The sequence below is a fragment of the Zonotrichia leucophrys genome, chromosome 5 (genome assembly GCF_028769735.1).
Source record: "Zonotrichia leucophrys gambelii isolate GWCS_2022_RI chromosome 5, RI_Zleu_2.0, whole genome shotgun sequence".
Lineage (NCBI taxonomy): Eukaryota > Metazoa > Chordata > Aves > Passeriformes > Passerellidae > Zonotrichia > Zonotrichia leucophrys.
The window spans coordinates 54,474,669-54,488,937 of NC_088175.1; the positions used below are offsets into that span (position 1 = coordinate 54,474,669).

The 14,269-nt window shown below is 38.5% G+C and overlaps 1 protein-coding gene across 1 annotated transcript in view; it reads right to left on the reverse strand.

Moving 5' to 3' along the window:
• Positions 1–5,673: 5,673 nt before the first annotated feature.
• Positions 5,674–14,269, reverse strand: part of FAR1 (fatty acyl-CoA reductase 1) — a 31,346-nt gene continuing 22,750 nt past the window's right edge. The window contains exons 10-12 of the mRNA XM_064715706.1: positions 9,733–9,862; positions 8,368–8,495; positions 5,674–6,329 (exon numbers count right to left, since the gene is read on the reverse strand). Of these exons, the coding sequence (XP_064571776.1) occupies positions 6,167–6,329; positions 8,368–8,495; positions 9,733–9,862 (421 nt within the window). The 3' untranslated portion in view covers positions 5,674–6,166. The remainder of the gene's footprint in view (positions 6,330–8,367; positions 8,496–9,732; positions 9,863–14,269) is intronic.

Here is a 14,269-nt window from a genome sequence, read left to right on the forward strand (position 1 = left end):
AGTCTCATTTCCTGCTGTTCGGACTCCTGAAATGCAGGAAGCAGCAAAGCAGCAGCTGCTCTATCCAAAGGGGACTTTCTGGGCTAAGTGCAGCACATTCCTATTAAAAATGGATAGACTTGGTTTTCAATTATGGGAGTTACCTTGCATGCATCTCTTTCCAAATCAAATATTTATCAGAGGAAAACCACGGGTGTCACTGACAAGGAGAGATTAGCTGTGACTTAAAACCACACACCTGGATTGAAAAGTGGTGAGACATGCTCTGCTTGCTAAATAACCTTAAAAATGCATGTGTGTTAGCCCAGGCAAATTAGAAGCCTTTCATTTGTTTCCAAGAAGTAGAATTTTAAAATAATAAAACTCCAAAGTGGCATTTTCCCTACAGTGCCTGGCATTAGTGAAGCTTTTACAGCCAAGAGCATCCAATCTTTTTGTCTCAAGTCAGCTGAGTGGGTGGCAAGAGCAGAGGCACCAATGGCAGCACCTGGGGTGGGCAAGGAAAACAAAGGAGCCAAGAGTTTTGAAGAGTTGGTTCACTCCATAAAATACATCAGTACCAGGACTTACTGAAGCATATTTAAATCCAGAGCTCAGGTTTTCCTTTTTGAAAAGCTTCCTCAGCAATAGGACATGGAACCCAAGGCCTGAGCAGGGAAGCTGCCTAGTGGATTGTCGGTGTTGCAAAGTGAAACAGAGGAAAAAGGTGATTATTGTGAGTCCCTCATAAATCTGGCCTGAAGTTCCCTTGAATCCTTCCCTTAGTTACTAAGCACAAGATTCTGAACCTATGTGCCTCATGCAGGTTTCTGACCTAATCTGGGAGAACCTTTATGAAACAGGAAAGGTAAGACAGATTTCAAAGATGGAGGCAAAAAAACCCCAACCAGTCTCTCTCAAAGTAAAGGTGATTTCACACAGCTGGAGAATACATGAGAACAAATATTAGCCATATTCAGCCTCCTTCTCCCTTAATTTAACCATTTCCTTTTGTTTCCACAGGTCTCTCCCACCCCACAATGTGACTGCTTTTGCAAAGTCTCTGCTTATTTTAAGCATTTGCCTTATGATTCTGAATCATACTGAGAAAGCTGTATACTAGAGGAAGTCAAGTCTCCTGGCTTTAGATTCTTGAATTCCACCCAAGTAGGTGCCTAAAACAGCAAGCACAACTATTTGTGTCCTGGACATCCAGTTCTGGGATAATTTCATCAGGAATGAAGGAAAGGATGAGCAGCTGAGTTTCATAAAGATAAAAATAATTCAATTCTATTATGCCATCTTGAATATGGATTAAGGCTGACATACAAAAGTTAACAGTGTCTAAGTACTGAATAATTTTCACAGAGGTGGCAAATCAGATGTTTGCTGATGAACACAGGAACAGCAGAGCTCCTTTCTGCTGCTGGTGGATTGGACTGCTGTTCCTACACAAAGGACACAACAGGAACTCCTACCAGAAGGGGCAAGGGCAATTTAAGATCTGATGCTCACTCTACACCCCAGAACATTGTAACTAAGTGGTGATTTTCGTTTCTCAACTTCTAAGGATCTATAGCAAGTTTCCTTATTTACCATATGTTCTTGAAGAAGTAAAAGGGGCCTTTCTTCTCCACGTCAGGCCACGAATTTTCCAAAAGTGAGAGTGGCTACAGAATGACAATCCTCACAGGTCTAGCAGTTCAATCAGAGTGATATTAAAGGCTTATGGTAACAATCCCAAGACTTGAGGTTAATGCCTGTAACTGAATCAAGAAGTAAAAAGTCCCATTCACCCTACCTAGGGCCCATGGCTCCAAGCATTCCAGAGCATTGGTGAGTTGGAACTTGTGCTTTCACCAATTAGCCACAGTTCTTCTTGCTTCCCATAGAAAGAATAAAAGCTGCTCGGAGCTGTCACTGCTCCATATTCCAGAAGAGACAGTTGCATAATTACTAATTACTAATTACCTATCAGTGAGTCACACTAGCTGTGGAGCAGGGAAAGCCAAGGCTCCTGCACTGAAGAGAAGCACTGGGATAACACGAAGCAGAAAAGCATTTATAAATATCTTGGAAGTGAAGCGGGGTTAAATTTAGTTTGAGATGGCAGAGCAGCAGCTCAGTTACACAACCTTTAACTGGAAGTGCTCTGCAGGCAGAAAGGAGGCCAGAGCTGCCTGAGGGGCTGAGCAATGCTCCACAAGAGAGGAAGGAAACCGGGAACTGAAAGTGCCAAGTGAGACCTGTGCTTCTACATTTATGATGGTAGGGCACTTCTTGAAAATCAGAGCTGACAATTGCCAGCAGCTCCACTGCTTCTGGAGATTTACCCAAACACACAGCCAGCGTCTCCAGGCCAGACAAAAACTGCTCGTGCTTCAGCACAGATTGACAAACAAAAATACACTTCAGTGCATTGCTCCAGAGCAGGGATTCTTTGCGGGCTTTTCTTCATTTCTGCTTTCAGCTCTGCTCAACAGGCTGGGAAATATCTACAGTTATGGGAAGTTTTACTTCCCAGCTCAATGCTGGGTGTTTCTCAATCCAAGTTACCTTTACAAACCTGTTCTTTGCTTCTCAACATCACAGGATTTAACACTGTACTATAAAGAAAGAGCAAAATGTTTAACAGCACAAGACATGGGACAGCATCTTAAAACGTTTTTGCTCTTTGCTTCCAAGTTTGAGATCAACAAAAACAATCTTGGTTTGGTTTTTTAGTCATAAAGGAAAGGTTAAGCTTAAAGCTGGCAGACCCCAAACCACAGCTTGCAGAGTTTTAGGATTGTATTATTGACAAAAAAGAGGAAGAATCTGTGAAAAATGAATATTCCAACAGATAAAAAACAAAAACCCACAGCATTTTGGTGATGCACTGACTTAATGCTACCTTTCCCTCCCTCACCACGAAATGCAGATGCCATAAATAACTGAAGTTCCTTGAAATGTTAATCCTAAAGCTTCTGCAAAACCACAGTACCGTTTTTAAACCATATGAAAATGCAGATGGGTTCATGCTATTGAAGTAAATGTGAAACTAACAGTACAAATGAACAAGCAATGACAGCAAGGGGAAAAGAGGCTGACACACAAACAGTCACCATGAGCAGGAACACCTCACCATGTGTTCTGATGAAGGATTAGATCCTGGGGGTTTGGTGGACTTTCTGGGGTTTAGGTTTTGGTTTGTGATTGTGAAGTTTCTCTGGTTTTTCAGTTTTGCTTTTTTCAAAATGCTCATGAATCAGTAACTTGATTTTCATAGTTCTCACAAAGGAAAAGAGCATGTTCATGTATATTGAGGTGGCATTTAAATTATCTTGGTATTTTCCACAAATTAGACTAAACAATATAAAAAGATACAATGAACACTGTAACAACACTTTCAAGGGATTTGTTTATTTTTGGTTTACAAACAAAGGCACCCAATATTTCTGTTTATGTCATATAAAAGCTCACAGATTTAGCATTTGTTTCCAAACATCTGTTCCTACAGCAGAGAAAAACATTACAGGAAAATGTCTTTTTTTTTTTTCCTGGTCCCCAATTTAAATACCAGTAACAGTTCAGTGATAATGTTGTTTCAGTCTGCTCCTCTTCCTATTAACCAGCTGATAACCCTCCTGTAGCTTGCTAGTCAAAACACTGAGTCTGCCTTCGTGGACCAAAATATAGTTCCAGTATATTCCTGACCAACATCCTTTATGTGCAACCACTGGTGTGAAGAACTGCAGGAGGACAGGGCTCCCATATGGAAAAAATCCAATAGTTCCAGGTAGAATTTCACAGACTGACCACAGGAAGTGACAAAACCAGCAGAAAAAATGTGACATTGAATCTACTGTCAGTTCAACAAGATGACTGATGAATTGGTGTAAAATACCAATAGGGCACAGAACAGTCTCCAAAGAGGGGAAAAAATGGATTTCTAAATTGGCAAATGTTTAGTGTAGAGGTTAAATAAGCTTAGGCTTAAAGTAATCCCTCTCTTTGTTATTTATCCAAAAGACTAAATTTCTAAGCAGTGTCTTGGACCAGAAGTAATGGGTTCATTGGCTCCATAGTTCATCTCAGTGTTAACAAATCAAGGTTACAAGTATCATGTTATAATGTTCATATATTACGTTTATAGTTAGAAACAACCAAAATTCCTAAGTGGATTGTTTCACAGAATAACTTTCAGAGTATGATGAAGTTACCTTTAGCAAACTTCAGCTACGTGCCAACATGGGACAAGGGGTGTCAGTGGACTGGAGGCCCCTCTGAATAAAGTCTAGAATTCAGGAATGCTTAAGGATACTTTCAGTCTAGTGAGATACTTGGGGAGGCAGCTAAAATGTCATACACTTACTGTATCTGTTAAAGTGTAACATCTCCAAGCACAGAAGCCTTAATTGATTTCAGCCACACTCAGAGGTCTCTCACACAAGGTGTGGTCCTGGACCATTTAGGCTTTTCATCACTAGCTTTGTATATACACCAGGAATTTAAAAAAGGAATTACAGCTTAACTACTTACTACAGAATATTTAGCTTCAACAAGGAAGCCATTATCTTTTCAAAATGAGATATACACCTGCAGGAAAGGTGCTCTCTTTAAAGTAAGAGTTTTTAGAAGAATAGCAAAATAAGTTCTTTACAAATTTAATTCAATAGGACAAAAAACTACCAAGGGCAAGTAAAATGTAGTTCTTGTGTAATTAAGTCATTATTTGCCTTTCCAGGCAGATTCAAGAACAAATTCATCAGTACAAACTGATTTGAATGAACAAACACTGGGCAAGGGTACTGGTCAGTGCATGAATTAGAGGAACACTACAGTGTTCTCACATCTGTGCAACCAAAATTTAAAGGGATCTTCATGTATTGCCTTGGATTAAAGAAAGGATTCAATCTTTTCCTACAACTTTCCATTTTTCCAAATGTCTTCCCTACTGAAACAAAGTAACATGCAGGAAAAAACCCAGATTTCTTCAGGTTTAAACCTAATAATTTAAGTTGTAAGATAGATGGAAGAACTGTTAACATCTCTTCATTTTGGAGCAAGGTGCATCTTACTCTGCTTGCCCGGTGAAATAAGGTTTTACTAGGACAGGGATGAAAAAGTGTGCTTGTGCATTGGTGTTGACCATGCATCGAATTTAACAGCTCAGAGATTTGGAAAAAAATATTAATTCTTGATGTATTTGCTAACATTGCTTACAACTTAAAAACAGGTGTATCTCTTAATGAAAGTCTACAGCTTGTCCTGCTACTATTACCAGCAATATAAATAGCAACCAAGCATAATAAATTCCTTTTCATTACATTTACCCTTTGAAGTCAGAAGTGCTAGCTCTGTGTTCTCAATAAAAAAAAATAAATCATTAAAAAGAAGACAGTCAATGAGTTTATTTACCCCTCTCTAGGTAACACTTCCTTTTATGTGCTCAATGCAAGGATCAATTCTGCTTTCAGAGTAGCAAATTGTTCATGCCGACACAAATGCAAGTTGGGCACAGCCAGGTTCAAGCACAGAACCGAATCACAAAGTGCATTCTGAAGCCCAGATCTACAAAAGGCCTTTCAGTAAATAAGGAAGGTTGGTTCATTTTTTAATTTCTTTTTTTTCTTTTAAAACAAAGGAGGCACCCTCGTTGCATCCCTACTTTGAGGGGAAGGGAAGAAGTGGCAAAACCTAAAGACAAATTACAAACGTTCTCAATTATTTTATTTCAGGAGATCCAGAGTCATTTGTACACTTTTGCAACTTGCAAAACCCTTCGTAATTTAGAAGAATTCAAATAAATAGGTCTACAGCAACTAGTATCTACTATGCCAATATTTATCTTGCTCAATGTGGAATAAAACTTAAAAAGAAAAAAAATCATGTTAAGGCAGATTCCAATCAAACACGTTCCAAATTGCACAGTTATGTTGGTCAGTGGTCTAATATGTCTTCCCCAGGTCAAAGAGTTAGAGTTATCTAAATGCTTTTCTAAGCCAATTCAGTGTGGCACTTGCCCTTGTTATTTGCTCCTTTTCCAGGAAGATACACAGCTAACATTACAAATACCATACCTCTTATTTCTCACCTCAATTAAAAATGAAATTATGCTTCACGAAATGTGAGATGACTACATGTTACAGGGTTTGTGCAGTTAGACCACCATATGCATAGATGTCCTAATGCTAAATTCTCTTCCTCAGTATCTCATTGTGCTGGAGGCTCTGAAGTAGGAGAGGAACTTGTAACACAGACTAACCACAAAGTACCAGATGTTTCTGGCCATTTGTGACCTCGCGATGAAGATGCGCCAGATCAGGATCACCAGGATCGTGTTGAAGCCGTAGCGAATGTTCCTCAACCTGGGGAGAAACAAAAGCCATCACAAAGGGCCAGCCTGCAAAGACTCTGAGGGAAAAGAACACCCTAAAAATTAATTTCTGGTGTAGAATACAACTTGTTTATCTGTTCATCTCAAGATACATTACGAGGAATGAGAGAAGTGAATAACAGAGAAGGCTTTTCACTGCTGAAAATATAACTGTAACCTGTTGCTCACCACATGTACTTCTGCTTTAAAATATAAATTTTATATATATATATAAAATTTATATTATTGCTATTATATATAAATTATATATATAATTTATATTCAAGAGCTGCTTGATGGAAACCTCCTAAAGCCAACATCACAGTGGTAACTTACCTATAGAAGGCTGCCAACCAAAAAATATTTAACACTCTGAACTTCCCCTTTCTCCACCATCTATTTAAAACTTAAATATGTAAAAATAACTGTAACTGCCACTGATAACAATAACCCAAAAAAACCCCAAAACGCCTCACCCCATTGTAAGAACTCATCAAATTTTCCAGATATTTCCACCCTCTTCACTGCAATTTCAAACTCCTTCCTTCTCAAGGAGCTACATTTAAAGTGCAGGATAAACTAAGTGACCTTTTAGAGCACTGTGCTTTTTAGCAATCTTCTCACCTGTAGAGATGGAAACGTCAAGAAAAACAGCACCCAGAATTTGCTCAGATTACTTAGAGCAATCTCTTTGGCTCAGTAGATCATGACAATTTATATTTTAAAGGCAGCTCTTTTCAGGGAAATCTTGCAAAACCTTGAAATCTTTATCCTTTATCTTGTTTACAGGTAAGGCTGGGTTCCTTTACAAATCTTATTTACAGAGAAAACCAGCTTAAATCTGTGTTACAAAAGCAATACTTTTCCACTTGAGGAACAAATCTACCCAGTGGTTCCCTAGAGAAAAATGTCACCTGAGCTGCCAAATCTGGTTAATTCTGAGGCAGCAGACTGCAAGTTCAGATTAGAGTTAAGAACTAGATGGTAATAAAAGAGACCAAATTAATACCTCAGAGCAAATGTAAGTCAGAATCTAAACCTCTTGCTAAACAATCCACTTACAAACTTTAGAGCTGGGGGCAACCAGAGGCTGCTCTAATACAAGATTATTTCTCGAGTCATTTTCACTATGATCCTTTGCACAAAGAACAGCAGCTATGTGATAATTTCTATTCACTTTTCAATGGCATCTAAAGAGAAATTTAATAAACCACCCAAACAAAACAACCCAGAAGGGACACTTGTTTAGCTATTTCCACAATTATCACAGATCCTATCTTTCAGAAGTATATTTGTCATTTTAACATAGACCAAACCCTTCCACAGCTGCAAATCCTTGTCTTTAGAATGACAACAACCTGGAGTCACAAATCACAACATGGATTGTTTCTCTTTGTACTATCAGGCTTGCAGACATGATGTAGCATTGCAGAACAAGATGATTTTTATTTCACTTTTAAAAAAGAGAAATCAAAGACTACAGCTGCCTTGATGAATCAGCCAAGAACAAAACATGGACAATTGTGCTTATAAAAGTCTGGACAGTACCAACCCATCCAAATGGCAGGAATTAAGTCACAGAGAAAAGGCCAAAGGAGGTCATCCTAGAGCACCAACAAAGTGTCCTGCTCTGAAGTGCAGAGTTTTGCCTGTTTATTTACCTGCCTCAAAAGATCACATTCCCAGAACAGCTATTGTTCTATTCAACTCCCCAAAGAAGCCACTCTGACCTGTGTAGCCACGAACCTTTGACCTTCCAAAAGATGCTTGGGTAAAATCAAAAACCTGAATTACAGTATCCACACCAGTGATCCCAGACTGATACTGTAACTATTAATTTTGGGGAGCAACTCAGGAACAACACATGTTTTTGAAAATGCTTCAGACCACTGGACTGGAACAGAAGAATTGTGGAGAACCTAAACAGTTGCTATGAAGAACAATTAAGTCATGACATGGAAAAGCAAATCTATGCAGGGCATAGAAAATATAAAATTAGACTTTAGGAAAAAAATTAGGATTATACTTACTTATTTAAGTGTTTCCTAGCTGCAGGGAGGCCTGACATTTCTTCATTCAGCACGTATTTCTTTGTTCCCAGGCAGTAATTTTCCATATACTCTGCCCAGTGTAGTTGTCGAACATCAAAATTAAATGTCTGCATAAGAGAAAAGCTTTCACTGTTAGCTGCCTAAAAATTCACCCCTATATCATTTAAATGAAAATAAATGTCTTTATTCCAGATAAATCCAATTTGCCTTTGACACAAGAAGGTTTTCCTATCCTTAATCCTAGAGACAGTCCAGATTTAGGTTCCATTTCTGATTCAACCACCAGCTTGTGACATAATCTCTTCCAAATTTCAATCACTTCATGCCTTATTTTCCCTCCACTTCTCAGTTTTCCCACTTCAACTGTCTGTAAGGAATTCCATTCTAAAAATAACTATTTCCTAGTAGGTTATTTATTTTTAAGCAACAAAATTATTCTAATATGCTCTAAAATAAACACTGCTCTGTGCCAAGTTCACTGTTTGGTAAGTGCAGGGTGCTGTTAGCTATGCTTAGAGTTGTACAGTTATATTTTAAATACTGTTACATTTTAAATATATTTAAATGCAGATTTACATCTAAATGCCTTCTTTAGCAGAAAAGATCACCATGATGAATTTGATTCACAAGTTTTAATGATGTATTGATTTCTTTGTCTCAAGATTCTACAGTAACAGTGTTTAAATCCCAACAAAATGCAGCAATTTGAAAATACTAACAGCTCAAATTGTCTGGCATTTTGGTTTTCAAGTTTTTCCTAAACTCGAGTTGCTAGGAGGAGGCAAGAGGACAGGAAGGAGTAGAAATACCATCCACACAAAAATCACCAAAAGCTATTTTATTTCCTCCATTTAGACAGCTTACTTAGGAATCTGGCAGCTTTTCTGGAATGTAACTACTGGAAAACACTTCAGCAGCAAAGACATCTCAAGAATGACAAAATTGTTCCAAATGCATAAGGGAATCTGAGCTTTTAGAACTTTAACTGGTAATTTTTATTCTGCTGAATACTAACCAACAAAGTCATAGCAGAAGGGAAGTTGAAATTCAGTTGGGGCACCTGAGCCATTGCTGGTGGAGGAGGTAGGGAAAATTTGGAGTAAAATTAAACCTGGGAAGAAACAACTTTTCCTCCTTCCTCAACAAACTGTCATCCTCGTGCCCTCCTTCATCTCCTCTTGTCACTGATGTAGCTTTTCCCACAGGCCTGGCTCATGTGAAAGGATCTGCCAGGAACTGCAGCATGAGCTCCTCCCAGCCCAGCTGCACTTTCCTTCCATCAGCTCCTTATTGTGCCTTGCACTGCTGAGCTGCTGCCCCCTCTCAGCCCCCACAGCCACTTGCCTTTTTGTCTTCAGGGCTCAGCTGGTTCATCAGCATGGTCATGTTCTCAGTGTTCCAGGTCCAAGAATTGCTGGTAAAGTACTCTAAAAACATCATGGACTTATGAAGACGTGTTATCGTCTTCATCATCCTGCAACCCGAGGCATGGAGCAGACATGTTACAGGGGTAAAGGGTAGTTCAAACAAGTGAAATAGGCAACAACATTTTGTACCCTCCAACCCCCTACTCCACCTCCAAAAATCCCATCTTGCCTAAAGCAAGATGTACCTAAAGCATATTATATTACATCAATAGGATATTTCTGCATAGTATTGAAGTGAAATTTGGCTGTTCAATCTCTGCATAAACCAGAAATTGTCACAATCCTTTTTTTCCCAATCCTGCTTCCCAGTGGAATTGTAAATTAACATTTTTTTTCTTTTTTATTAGGGGAAACAATATGTTGTCTTCTGCTGGTAACGCTTAGTTTGGGACAGGGAGATGGAAGCCTTTTGCCTTCAGCACACTGGAATGTTGAGCTGTACTCAGGAGTCTGGCTTGACAGAAGTCTCAGATTGCACAGAGCACAATGTCTGTGCAGGACCTTCCCTCACACAAGGGAGGAAGCTGCCCTGATCTTCCTGCACATTGTGCAAGACCACATCTCTGTGACAGAACAGCGGTTTTTGTCATGGTTACTAAGACATCAAGGCTTAAAACCACCAGCAGCAAAGGGCAGGAAAATATTTAAGGGCACAGACAGATCATGTTCTATGCTACTTCAAAATATGCAGAAATACCTTCCATCATCCTTTATTATGCAGAGGAAGAAACTCTATAAAATCATCACTTGGAATACAGAGAAATTATGTTATAAGGATCAATTTGGGCAAGTTTCTCTTTGATCATACAATCCAAAGTGGGCCAAAAAAAAAAAAAGTATGAATCATCCAGCCTCTCACATGCAAAGCTTCCACATTTGTGACAAGAAAATTGTTTCAAGGGTCTCAGTGCTAGAGATGGCCACTCAATTTTAAGAAGTACTAACTAGTACCACGTGGCCTAATGCTAATAAATTCCTGCTCTGGGTGCTTAAGGTATTTCCATCTCACAGAAATGGAAAACTGCTTCCAATTTGATCCTTATAGCAGGACATGGATCATTTCAAGCACAACAGTAAGGGGGGAGGCAAAGAAAGCGAAACCCACTACTAACAGGAAATGGTTTTCTGAAGGTAGATTTTGCCAAGAAAGATCACAGAAGCAATAAAAACAAACTTATTTTTCTCTGAAAGCTGCAATGCATTTGATGCACTCATACTTGTTGAAGGGATGTAGTACATTGTCCCAGAAACTCTTCTAAAGAGTATTTTGCATTGCATTAATGTCCCTTACTAGCAGCTGGCATCTCAGTATCTAAAACATTAAAATTTCCTCTTTTTCTTCTCACAGAATGGAATGGAGCAACACAAACCACAGAGACTACTGAAAAATGTAATCTCTAAAGCACAAAAAGCATATCTTTTTTTTTTAAACCTCATAGAAATATATCTACTAATTCAGAACTGACTTCAAGTGTTAGACCAGCAGCTGATTTTATTACTGAGCACCTCTAGGAGCTTTCAAACACCTGCTTAGATTTTCACCAGTTGGGCAAGGTGACACCAGTGAGGACTGAGTTGAACTGGAGCTCCCCTGATGCAGAAATAATTGGGAATATAAACTCTGCATCCAAAACATATCCTGTGCAACCAAGACTACACCGAACCAAAAAAAAAGGAATGTATGTTAGTTATGTCAAAAAATTAGGAAAATAACTCAAAACTTGGAAAGCAAAGATCTCACTGGTCAGACAAGCCAAAAAGACCTCAGAGCTTGGATAAAATTAGTGCCAAACAGCATTTAAGCCTTTTTGCAGAGCTCAGTCCACTGACAGCATGAAGATTATTTAACCTGACTTGCCCTTTTGAACCTTCCCAGTCTGTGCCCTTATGCTAAGCTGGACAAGCAGCTGAATTTTAGAGAGCTTTGGCTGCTACTGTTCAAAAACCTTGTGCCTCTGCAAAATACTAACTGAGCAATTGAATATCTGATTAGATAAGTGCATATTTTGAACTTGTTTCTGGACACTGACATTGGTTTTCATTCTTTTCTAAAAAAAAAAAAAAAAACTAACTAAATTTAAACTAATGCAAAACTCTGCTGGGATTCTTTTTGCCTCTGCTCATGGATATGACTTTAGAGCTTAGCTAAGCTGATTACAGAAAAAAAAAAAAGCTTAAAAGAGGGTTTTTTTCCCTCCCTCTCTCCAACTCAAATTGGATTTAGCAGCTGACCATAGAACCAGCTGATTCAACTCATCAAGGAAATATTTTTCTTTGTAGGGTTAATTTCTCTACCAGCCCAAAGAATCCAGTTCTGCACATTATCTCAGCTGCTTGATAAATGACAAAGCTGGAGGAAGTGGACCAAGTTTCTCTGTGACACTTTGCTGGCTTGCACTAAATCAACAGGAAACCTCACTTCTGTTTGAGGGGAGGAAAAAGCAGCCTGGTGACATTGAGAGATGTCAGCAATGAGTGGCCTTTGGTGGACACTGGTGTGGCTCAGCAGACTGAGCTGGAACTGCAATGGCAGCACACCTGACTCAAAACCCAGCACCAAGACACACAACGGAACTTTCTCCCTCACGTTTTGAAGGTTGGTTATTCCAAAAACAGCCATTGGACACAAGTCATAAATACCAACACCAAATATAACCAGTCAGTACAAGACCAAGCATTGCCTCACAGCTTCTTCATCAGCTGAGGACAGAAAAAAGCCAGCCCTGTGACCATCTCACAGACCTGAGCAGCCAGTCTGGCTGACTTGCACCCAGATTCAAGGTGGAATTTTGCCTCCTGCTTTTGCAGTCCTGACTGCCATCAAGACCAAGCACATTGCAACAGTTTGAGAAGCACATGACAGGAATTAAAAGTTTAAGCAAGTTAATTCAATTAACCATAAGTTAGGTGGGCTTGTTTCTGTATCAGACAATTCAAAGTGACCTGGCTTAAGGCTATAACTGCAATTTGAAGAAGTCTTGCACACAACTTATTGTCTCCATGTTAAAACAGTCCTGAAGTGAATCTACAGGCTGCCAGTCTGCAAGTCTCTGCAGAAGCATTACAGATAATTACTTTCTTTTAAAGACTCCTCTAAAAAACACAGAACAAGCTTTTAGATTTGTCTTTGTTCAGATTTTCACCAGGCTGTAAATTTTGAACTGTAAGACACACTACTGAATTCTTATCTTTTCTTTCCAGCAGCTCTGTGGTTGCTTTAAGCACACAATTTAAGCACTGTGAAGGTATAAAAATGTATTGATCTATTTAACATGATTTGCTTCTAATTCATTTCTGGTTTGTAAGACAGTAATTACATGAAAGATGCTTCCAGTTTTAAGAAGCTTTAAATTGAAATGACAAGATGTAAAAAGACCTAATTTCATACCTCACTCCATATATCAGCCACACCTTTCCTTTAGCTTTCTAAGAAGCAGTAACAGAAGAATTGCTGAAGAAATCTCTGAGCTACAATTTTAAATATTTCACGTCACATGCTATTTTCTCAGAGCAACTGGGAAGATCTGCTTGGTGTGCACTTTTAAAGGCTTTAACATTTGAAATATACCAAACTGCTTTTAAAAAACACACAGGTCTGTCATGCTAAGCACTATGGAAAGCCAGAGGAGCAAACTATGCTTTGTATTAAAGATAACTAGACAACTAGTAAGCTCTGCTATGCAACTACCAACAACACTACCTTTAAACTTCAATGCTAAGGTTTATTACCACTAGTTACAGAATTGCACAATGCTAGAGCATTATTTAGTATAAAATATGAAATCTTCATTATGCCAGTCCTTTTTGTACATGTTCTTTCTATACAAATTTGGAAGAAATACTACGTAGGTTATTTCTTCCTTCCCTTACCTTTTAATACTATCAGAGAATCGTTTAATTCAAGAACCTTCAACTAGATGCAAAAACAGCAAAAATATTTCCATTTTATCAAAAACATTGCTTCCACAAGTGAGGTGCAAAAAATTGACTCCCCATTGCAGAAAGATTACAATAGATAAATGCTTTGAAAATAGGAAGATTTTTTGTTTTAATTTTTATTATTACTAACATAATCATTTAATTCTGAAGGATCCTAGACCTGATCTATTTCTAGCTTCTTCCTTTTCTTCTACTTGATAAAATTTTTCATGTGATTGCAGTACAATATCCTGATGGTATGACAAGAGCACAGTGATTTCATTACTTATTTTTCTTGTAGAGACTTCAGTGTACTCAGCACAGAGAGGGCAAGCACCCACCCATGCAAAGGCAGGTTAGCAAAGTATTTGTATTTTCTTGTGCTCATTTTATTACATTTTTACTTATTTGCATTATTACTGTTGTTCTGCTAAATCACAGTGGAAAAGGTCACATTTTTAATTATGCCAGCCCTTCTTCATAGGAAACCCATCCAATCACTGTTATAGTAAGCTAAGTAGGAATATTCATATTAG